The sequence below is a fragment of the Maniola jurtina genome, chromosome W (assembly GCF_905333055.1).
Source record: "Maniola jurtina chromosome W, ilManJurt1.1, whole genome shotgun sequence".
Lineage (NCBI taxonomy): Eukaryota > Metazoa > Arthropoda > Insecta > Lepidoptera > Nymphalidae > Maniola > Maniola jurtina.
In genome coordinates, this window is record NC_060057.1 from 1,540,458 (window position 1) to 1,551,502 (window position 11,045).

At 34.1% G+C, this 11,045-nt stretch overlaps 1 protein-coding gene across 2 annotated transcripts; it reads right to left on the reverse strand.

Annotated features, from left to right (window-relative positions):
* Nucleotides 1–5,913: 5,913 nt before the first annotated feature.
* LOC123879965 lies at nucleotides 5,914–9,175 on the reverse strand. Of its 2 annotated transcripts, XM_045927822.1 has the most exons (6): nucleotides 8,976–9,175; nucleotides 8,643–8,843; nucleotides 8,205–8,384; nucleotides 7,186–7,432; nucleotides 6,944–6,976; nucleotides 5,914–6,361 (listed from the first exon to the last, which is right to left on the reverse strand). In XM_045927822.1, the coding sequence occupies exons 2-6, from the start codon at nucleotides 8,841–8,843 to the stop codon at nucleotides 6,171–6,173; spliced, it is 852 nt and encodes a 283-aa protein (XP_045783778.1). In that variant the 5' UTR covers nucleotides 8,976–9,175; the 3' UTR covers nucleotides 5,914–6,170. The 2 variants fall into 2 exon arrangements, with proteins under 2 accessions (XP_045783778.1, XP_045783779.1); XM_045927823.1 differs by lacking the exon at nucleotides 8,205–8,384 and having other exon boundaries at nucleotides 8,976–9,174.
* Nucleotides 9,176–11,045: the final 1,870 nt, after the last annotated feature.

Below are 11,045 nucleotides of genomic sequence, written 5' to 3' on the forward strand. Positions count from 1 at the left end.
GATATTATGTTCTTTTTCATAAACAAAATTTTGTTTATTTGAATACAAAATCAATAAAGAAAAGAATTTTAACTATCAGTCATAGAACTGAAGAATAGTTAGTTGAGCGATACCACCTGGACTAAGTACATTGCCTTCAATCACTTTACATTTAGAAAAATTTTGAATTGTATTAGCTGATTGCTAATTTTCATGGGCCATCTCATCATAAGAATGATTTTCCCTGAGTTGAGTGTATGCTACTAGAAGTAGCAGATATGCTTGCTTCTTTCAAAAAGGTTTTTACCCAGTCTGCTATACCTACTGTACGAGAGGCACGTTTAATCCGTTAACCATTATAAAATATAGAGCATTATATTTTGTAACATATCATACTCTGTCGTTCAATAATTAATTACCAATTACACATATAAATCCAAAAAGAGGGTAAAGATACCCGTTATGACTATTCCTATTACAAGCAATTTCTGATTGGTTGTCTATTTCAGATTTTGAGCCGAATTTAGGGCAAATGTCAGATTTTAATTTTATAATCATCAATAATTATTAAATACACATCATTCGTTCTAAGGCACGATTTTGATGCAATATGAAGTTATCTGAATAGTAAGCAGTAATAAAAACGCAGATATTACAAATGATTAGTTAAGTAATAAGTTATTATTAGCACCCCAAACGGGTGGATTTCAAATCTCTCTGAAGAAATCGATTTTAAAACATGCTTGGACATGAATACATAATTAAGTAAATTTGATTTTATTCATTAATATAGCACATATAAAACGCGCATTAACAAACATTACTTGACTTTTATTTCATACATCCAATAACAGATCCAATTACAGATTCGTGTAAGAGGAATGAAAATTCTAAATTTTGTCATTTATATTATGTGCCAAAACTGGTGCTAATTGTGATACTTTAGGTTCGTATCAATATTTTTCTTTAAAGACCATGATGATCAACGTTTTCAAGCTTATTCAATAGTATCAAGATAGATTTCCGCTTGAAATTAAGCAGTGATTTACTGCTTAGGTTTTATGTGTCTAATGTATAGGACCACCTCATTATTTCTAGACTTCTTAAGACAATGACAGACCCATTGCGAGTCAATGAGGCTGTGTTTTATATAAACGGTCGAGGCCCGCCAAACACTTTCGATCGGAGTAAATTATATAACTAAATCAACTATTCAAAAAATATTCCTTTTGATCAATTGAGATGGGTCAAGAGACAAGACGAAGGATTGAAAATAATGGCGTAAACCAACTATGCCAATGGAAACTTTCATGAGATACAGCATCGTGAAACAGGACTTGATGGTCCATCAAATCTAAGAGTGCATAGTTGTGTACTTCGAATGCTTTCTCCGAGGTGAATAGATCGACCTCCAGGATTACCCACTTTGCAAATATTATTTCCACACAAGCTCGTATTGCCACTCTGGGAGGTTGGCTATGACATTAGATACAAATTATTTACATGATTACTATACATACCGGATATAATATTGTATGCTATGGTGTATTTGTCAAGCCATAATTCCAGTATCTGGAATGTTTTATTCAATAAGGATAACAACATCCTTAAACCTTGTAAATATGCTTTATTAACAAATGAATGAATGAAAGAATAAACATCATTCCTCTTTTTCTTAGTAAATGAGAGAGTAACGTCTCGTCGTTACTTTGAATGAGACTTGAACTAAGGCGTAAGAAGTGAGCCTTCTTGAAGCTTCTGAAGGGTAAATTAGACTATCGTTTTGATAAGAGTAAAGCATTTGTTCCTTTCCTGTCAAAGAGCATGATAGATGAAGATTGTTTATTAATGCTCCCAAGCCTGATCCAAAGCATCCGTTACTAGAACATGAACTAGTGGAGGTAGCTAATATTTCTCCTTTAGCCCTTATAATTTATTTATCGCATCTGCCAGCTTGGAGTGCAGCGTGGAGATCGCCACTTGATGGATAGACGACATTTAACGAGTCGCAGGGATCCGCTGGATTCATGCAGTGTAATTACGTGGCATGTGGTAGTCTCTTTATGAGACCTATGTCCAGCTGTGGACGTCTAACGAATGATAATAGTGATCTACCAGTATTGGATAGATCTTGGATTATCCAGCGGTCATTGGTTTGTTAACTAGCGTTTCTCTAACTGTTCTTACATCCAACAGCCCTCTTTGGAGGCATTTTCTAGGGTCTCCATAGTATTTCTAAATAGTTAGACTCACTCTTTCGTGGTCAAAGAACCAATTCTCAAATTTTATATACCAAAAACAGTAAGTTCGACTGTAGTAGATATTAACTTAATGCATGTAAAAAATGTACATGTATTAAGTCTCTTGTACATTTAGCATGTACTTGCCTTAACTTGCTATGACAAGTTGATTAAGTAAAATAGGACTCATATTTCACCATTCTCTTAATATCACCCATAGACACCGTGGTTAGTCCGAACGGCAGGTAGGTTATCATCTAATCTATCTAACTTTCCCGTATGGCCTCAATAAGAAGCACTGACACAAGACTGTTTCACTACATGAAAACAGACTTTGCATGTTTATCAAAATGAAATGTTCTGCCATAACATACATAGTTGTTTCGTACTCTAAGATGTGATCTTGGTCGGGATGACACTTCGGAGTTCGGTACCAGAAACAAGGTGAAAAGGAAACTTGGCGTGCGGTGCAAGCTTCATGATTCATTTTACGCACTATTGCATACAGTTCCTTGGGAAAAGCAATAGGTGGCTTTTTAAATGTTGGTATGCGATACCATTGAAATAACCTTTGTATAACCTCTGGTGCCTCTATTTTCTTTCATTGCGAAAGACAGTGCACTAAATAACCTGCTTGGAACGAGGTCGGTTTAGTTTCTCTGATTTGTCTTGGAGAATTCGGGTGCAAATAATCATGCTGTGGCTTACTTACCTTTTTGGACCTCCAGTCCTGATTGAGGAACGATAAGAACTTTTTAGATGACCTTTGTAGATATTACCAGTATGTTCGTTTCCACCCCGCGAGGGTGTATGATATAGATCATGTTGGCATCCACCCCGCGAGGGTGGATGATATTGATCATACTGGTATTCACACCGTGAGGGTGTATGAGATTGCTCAAACTAGCATCCACCCCGCGAGGGTGGATGATATTGAGCATACTGGTATCCACCCCGCGAGGGTGTTATAATATTGCTCATGTTAGGATCAACCCTGCGAAGGTTAAATGATATTGATCATACTGGTATCCAACCCACGAGAGTGGATAATATTGATCATTGAATAGGCTCAATGCACGGCAAAGGTAGTCATGGCAGCTCTATGTATTGAAATGGTAACATTTGAAATGCATTGCCCCTACGAGGGGCGGGTGACCATTTTTCAGAAAAGCAATGTGCATGTCGAGTAATCCACGCGATGGAACGGCAACAATTATAATTTTCTGTGCTTGTGAAGCGGCGAACGCGTTCAATGTGTTTTCTATTTATTGCTGGGTCAAATAAATTTATCTTATCTTTATTCAAATACACTTTTGAAATTGCTTTTGAATCGTCAAAATAATTTACCTTAGTGTATGCAAAATAGTTCCACGCGATGGAACGGTAACATTTTCAATGCCTTGCCCCCGCGAGAGGCAGCGGACTAATAATAATTGCTTAGCTTTTGACTGAATAAATGTGTTCTTTTCGACCCAAAAAATATTAACAAACTCCACTCGTTTTTTCCCATATGGATGTAACCAAAAGACCCACCTGGCTCGTGATAATTTCGCAGCGCATCGCAATACCTTCTATGCTGTAGCTACCCACTAATTGTGGAAAGACCCGACGAAGTCTGATTATTGATTTTAGTCAATATTTTAGTTAATTTAATATTATTATTTAAGTTAATATTGATTTTCAGTTAATTTATATACGAATAAAAATAAAGTCAAGAAAGCACAATTTTTAGGAAAACCTAGGCTTATTTTTGTTTATGCAGTATGTGATAGCTGCATAAGCTTTATCTGCTAGAAATTGCAAGGTATCATACTTTTTTACCTCTTTGTTTGTTTCTAGGTCTATGAACCTTGAGTTTTATCAAAGACTTTAATGTACTGTGTAGGTACACGTAAAAACCAAGATGCGCTAGCTAAACCTGAAAAACCTGGAAACTGGTTAATTAATGGTTAGAACCTGTTGAAAGTAAAATCTAAACACGAACTTTGTTATTCGATTTCATCCTGATGATCGTCAGGTGTGATATTTTTATTTTTATAAAGGTTACCTGTAATTTCATTACTATTCGATGTAACAATTTGAATTAACAATAACAATAACTAGAAAAGACATATCATAATCTTAAAAGAATTTCTCGTATAAATCCGAGAGGATTCATTTCAAAATGCAATCGGGGTCATAACTATCGTCATGTACCCTCTCAATAAAATGAGCATATTGTAACAGACTTAAAAGGTAAATTTTAGCTAATAATATTAATTTCAAATATTTGAAATTCATTTCTAATAATCGGTTTCTAATTGTTACATCGTCTCAAGTACGAAAAGTTTTTAATAACTACCTTCTGGCAAATAAATATAAAGTACTGTGATCCGAACGGACAAACCGTTAAAAATATTGATCACGTACATATTATTATATTTTACATTTTACATAATGTAATATAAATTAAAAATAAGTACTTACTGCGAATTATTCACCAAATTCACTTTATAAAGTACCACACAATAAAATAAAATAAAATATCTTGCAACGTTTCGTGTTGACTGATTGCAAGTTGCTTCGACGGCAAACAAAACGCCAATGAAGCCATGGCCGCGCTGAGCAATTTACGAAAACTTTGAGCGCGACCCCGCCAGGTGGCGCAACAAAACCGGATATGACATCAATAAAAGTACGAAAACTGGCATGAAATCGACGGAAACGGAAATGCTACTCTCAATATAAAGCTTCCAGTTACGGTCAAGTTATTTAATATTCCTGTAATAATACCTAGTAATAATCACAACCATTATAGGATATGTAGGTACTTCTTTTACATTAAAATATTAATTAAATAAACTCTGACTTAACAATAAAAGGAACTTTGTTTTCATTACAAATATTCCTGTAATAATAAACCAAATAAACTCTAACTTAACAATAAAAGGAACTTTGTTTTCATTACAAATATTCCTGTAATAATACCTAGTAATAATCACAACCATTATAGGATATGTAGGTACTTCTTTTACATTAAAATATTAATTAAATAAACTCTGACTTAACAATAAAAGGAACTTTGTTTTCATTACAAATATTCCTGTAATAATACCTAGTAATAATCACAACCATTATAGGATATGTAGGTACTTCTTTTACATTAAAATATTAATTAAATAAACTCTGACTTAACAATAAAAGGAACTTTGTTTTCATTACAAATATTCCTGTAATAATACCTAGTAATAATCACAACCATTATAGGATATGTAGGTACTTCTTTTACATTAAAATATTAATTAAATAAACTCTGACTTAACAATAAAAGGAACTTTGTTTTTATTACAAATATCCCTGTAATAATACCTAGTAATAATCACAATCATCATAAGATTACTTCTTTTACATTAAAATAAATTAAGTAAACTCTAATATCTATACTAATAAATAAAATTGGAGTGTCTGTCTGTAATTTCGAAATAACTACCTCATATTAAGCTCATATGGTTATTTGAACGATACCAACACGGAATCACACGTTTTTAAAATTTTTGTCTGTCTGTCTGTCTGTTTGAAAAGGCTAATCTTTGGAACGGCTGAACCGATTTTGACGAGATTTTCACAGATAAGTAGAGGATTGACATAACATTGATGATTGGAGGGTGTAACATAGGCTACTTTTTTAACCAACTTTCAAAAAGGGAGTTGTGTTTTTCTACCTATGTACACCGAAATCTCCGAGATTTCTGAACCGATTTGCGTAATTTTTTTTTAATCGATAGAGGAACTTTGTGACATTGTTTCATAAAAAAATTGGATTCCAACTCCTCAATCCTGACACTGCAGGGGACCTCACCTTCAATACTCATTTAGAAACTGTCGGTTATAAATTGATTGATATTGAAGGTATCTGTACCAAGTTTAAAGACTTTGTCAGTTTGAACAGAGCTTCAGTCCCAGGTTCGATTCTCATGGCTGATGGAGTTCCGAAATTAGATTTTTAATTTCTGCTACTCCATCAGCTATTTCTCGTACAGCTGCTGTTAGCTGCACTAGACAGTCAGCCATCCTGCTAAGCGTCTCCGTATGCCGCTCCTCGTTCTCTAGCCGCCTTGTCTCTAACTGGTATGCCCAGTTGGGGACATTCACATCCTGGCGAACTGAAATGAAAAAGGTGAACATTATATTAAAAAAGTTAAAAAAAATGGACCAAAAGTAGCCTATATCCCTTCCCACAAACTACCTCTGTACCAAATTTAGTCAAAATCAGTTAAACAAGTGAGCTGTCAGACACACTGACAGACACTCTTTCATATTTATAATATTAAGGGTTTAATAAAATAAAACATTGTCAATAATCTTAATAATAAAAGTAAAAGTTGTAGCGATTTTTTTTCACATAAATTAAATTATTAAAAAGCAGTGACTGCCTAATGGGTTTTTTCTTGCCTCCTATTGTGACAATCCCAGTGCGTTCGAATCCCAGACACGCACCACAAACTTTTCTGGGTTAGGTGCATTTTAAGTAACTAAAATATAACTTGCCTTAAACCATTAAGGCAAAAGGGAAAAATTGTGAGGAAACCTTTATGCCATTTAAACCATGTAAGCCTGTCTCCATAATGTTCTCCATGTTGTGTGAAGTCTATCAATCAGCATTTGGCCATGGCTATTTCACCCTGGGAATTGAAGGTGTTATCTATATGAAGTGATGTATGATTAGGTATAAATTAAATACTTACTTGGTCTTGAATTTCTGGCTGTTGTAGCTTGTCCTGAAAATATTGAATCTATTTAATTTTTGCTAGATAACTAGCTTATGCCTGCAACTTCATCCGCATGGACTACACAAATTTCAAACTCCTAGTTTACCCCCTTGGGAGTTGAATTTTGTAAATAATATTTGTATCTTTCTCAATAAACATAGCCTCATTCTATAGACCCAACTAAAAAGACTTACATAGGTACCTAACTTAATACTTACTATTTTGGCTGTCCTGCTGTCTGGCCCGGTCCTCTGCTGGCTCTGTGGCTTCTTCCGCCTGGCTAGTGTGGTCCTCCACCAACTGGTTGACCACTGAGTGATTCTGAGAGATGAGACTTCTCTCGTCTCCTCTCTCAGAATCTCTCTGATCCATAATTGCAATGGTTGGCCCATCAATATTAGGTGTTATGTCAATAACACCTAATATTGATGGGCTGTCTTCTTCCTCCATGTTCGTTGTTGGAGCCTGCAAAATATTTATAGAAATAAACTAAGCCATTCATAAATTATAGAGATATGTAGAAAGGTATAATATACAATCACACTTCACACTAATATTATAAAGGCGAAAGTTTGTATGTGTGTGTGTGTGTGTGTGTGTGTGTGTGTGTATGTTTGTTACTCCTTCACGCAAAAACTACTGGACGGATTGGGCTGAAATTTAGAATGGAGATAGATTATACTCTGGATTAGCACATAGGCTACTTTTTATCCCGGAAAATTAAAGAGTTCCCATGGGATTTTTAAAAACTACATCCACGCGAACGAAGTCGCGGGCATCAGCTAGTATGCAATAATGTTAATGCATGAAGTCACATTCAAGTTAGCAAGCCGAAGTGCACCCCACACAAACCATTATGTTTAGTTTATGTTTGATTTTTATTTGGATCAAATTCAATGTTGTACATACTCTAGAAACTAGTATCTGTGTCTTTGGCTTTACTGATTGCCATGTTTTTAATACTCTTCTTAGTATTCTTGCATGCCAACTCTATACATGCAAAATAACACTGTAAGTATGTGCATGTGTACTTTTAGACAATAACAGCTTTTTAGTATATACCTATTACGATAAATATAAATGATAATATAGATTAATTAACCTTGATGACAATAATGATGATTAAAAATAAATATCACAAATTATTTGCAGTCTTAAATATCACAATATTTAAGATTGCAATACAATTAGGTACTATGGACAATATTTATCAATAAGTATTAAAAGAAAAACTAACATCCAGTGGAATTTGGACTCCCTCCAATCCTTGAACTGCTACCTTCCCTATAATGGAGAGGATCCTTTCCTCTATAGGAGTTAAAGGTAGCAGCCTATTGGGCCCTCCACCCGTTCCCCTAGCCATCCTCCTGGAGTCAGCCGCTTTATTTTTGATTTTTGCCTTTAGTTCAATCCAGTACTACAGAAGAGAGATATAATTTTTTAATGTATTGTTCAAACTCTTCTATCAACATAATAATAGGTACCTATAAGACTGAGTTTACTTGTGGTTAATTTTAGGGTCAAATGTTCTATGTAAGGTGACATAATATTATGATTAGGTTAATCTCTCATGCAGCATGCTGTGTACCTATGACAACCAACTTAATTATTTAATTATAATGTACCTATGAAATGACTAGATATATTTTTTGTATACTAATAGGTAATAACTTACTCTTCGCCATTGTTCGGCGCTTTTGGAAACTCCTTCCCCAACTGCATTTAGCTGGAGGGCAAGGGTTTGCCAGGCCTGTCGTGCAGCCTGGTTCCCTAGAGGCCCTCCAGCGTATCGACCCATCGCAATATCGCGATGGGTCTCTGCAAACTCGACCAAGAGTTCATATTGGCGCACAGAGACTTTTCTTCTTGGAGGCATCTAAATAGACAAAATATGCTTCATGATTTCGTTCAAATTGTGTGATGAAGGAATAATTAGGTAGGTACACAATAAAAGCACTCAAGAATACTGTAATTCTATAGTCATAGCGATTAATATGTTTTTACTTACTTTCGAATTCAAAGTTAGGTACTACAAAACACTAATCTATGCAAAACACAAAACCGTTTAAATTCAAGTCAAAGTTATCAGTTGTCAATGGCAAATGTCAAATGTCCATAGATAATAATTAAAAACTAGTCGAAGTCGTACAATTTAAAAAGTCTTACATTTCTACTACGCTACCTGTCAGGCAGAGATATTTAATTTGGCCATATAAAGTCGATAAAATACGCTACTATGTTAATGTTGGCCAACTGCCAAGTGTTAGATACTCGTAATTAGTTAGCCACGCATTCGATACGGAATAGAAAAACACGTGACCTAAATTTCATGGATTTCTAACTGGACTCAGTGTCTAACGAAAACTTTCAAAGATACAGAATAGGCCTGCAGGTCCGTACTAGATACTTATAGGTTAACTACGTCTATTATGTATTTCAAATCAATGTGAATTGAATTACCACCAGCTACGTAAATGTCAACAAATTAACGAACGCTTGCAGCGCAACGCAAACAAAATAATATGTTAAATAGTATTTATATCACTTACCGAAAAAATACTCGATCAAAAGTCCGTTAAACTGATCACTTTATGGGTAGAAATTCACTGAGAAAGCCTATTGGCGTATATTTTATGCTATTTCACTTGGTTTTCTCGGAAAGGAAAACTTAAATGAATTGTATTTATACGGTTGGTACGTAACGGCGAGAGGTTGTTTGACACGCGACACGACCACCGATCAACGGTGCCGAAGCAAAACTACCTAATTCCTAAATCGAGTTTACGTTACGTACTTACGTATATGTTTCACGTTTGCTCAATTCAGTGTTTCCACTTACGATTTTGGTTTTACCCTATTCTCTGTAGGGATTCGCCCTGAATTACCTAAAAAGATTTCGAAATAACTTGATTTAGGGCGCATTATAAAATAAATAAATAAAAATTGATAGATTTTTAAATTATCAAGTTAAATATGCCCTTTGATAATTATCACATAATCATCATGATAAGTAATTGTATTTACAAAAATATGCTATTATTCTGCCTTTTCTAGTCAAAGTCAAACTTTTAACCAAAATAGGAAACATTGTACACTTTCTGACTGTCACTTGTTGGATTTGTAAGTGATGGGATAATGGTGATAATAATTAATCGCAGCTACGAGAGTTCGCCCAGAGCGTTCGTTTGGCGCCCAGGGGTGCCAAAACAAACACCATTTTATATTACCAACAAATTATAATTTCGAAGTATAATAATTAAACTGTATATTATGCAGTTTAATTATTGTACCTATTTAATTTTGTAAATAACGTGCCATAATTATCGAAATATTGAATTTAGAAATAAATATCTACTTGCTACTATAACTAACACTTACTAATAATATTAATATCTTAATTCTCTAATAATACTAACAACTAAACTTACTTATAATACTTATAATTTGCAAATAATAATACTAACAACTTAACTTACCACTAACATATACTAATATCAAGCAATATTTAGCATCATAATTGATAGTTGAATTACTTGACCTAAACATTGCACTTACACAAAACAAAATCATCCTGTACCAAAGTTATAAATCACACACGAAGTAGTGTTAGTAAGATATCATATTACATGAAGTAGTGTGAGTGAGCGTCAACTGGTTTTACCACGTCTTACGCTATTTGCACCATCCTACCTACCAACTTTTTTTTATCTACCTACATATATTCATAATTCTTATTGATAACCCATATTTAGCCTAATGTTAGTTTATAAGTTTAGTAGTAAGTACTAGTAGAAATTGTTAAATACTAGATTAAATTATTGTTACGTGCACTACACATTGTCGACGACACCTATAACAGGTGTGCGGAAAAACTGATCAAGTTTATGTACACACCTGTTTTGTAAAATTTGTAAAAATTGTTCCTAAATAAATAAATTATTATTATTATTATTATTATTATTATATAAATAAAATATAAAATTTACATTGAGTGGGTCTAAAAATTGATCTACCATAACCCTAAATCAACATTAAAAAGGCCTAAGCTGTACCTAAATATTATTGGTCTTTTCAGCCT

What these genes read in the sequence shown, in the direction of transcription:
- LOC123879965 (XM_045927822.1), bottom strand. Translation starts at nt 8,843, where the DNA reads ATGCCTCCAAGAAGAAAAGTCTCTGTGCGCCAATATGAACTCTTGGTC. An exon ending in GCGCCGAACAATGGCGAAGA is followed by an intron (nt 8,385 to 8,642) that starts GTAAGTTATTAC and finishes TCTCTTCTGTAG; the next exon opens with TACTGGATTGAACTAAAGGC. An exon ending in GAGTCCAAATTCCACTGGAT is followed by an intron (nt 7,433 to 8,204) that starts GTTAGTTTTTCT and finishes AATATTTTGCAG; the next exon opens with GCTCCAACAACGAACATGGA.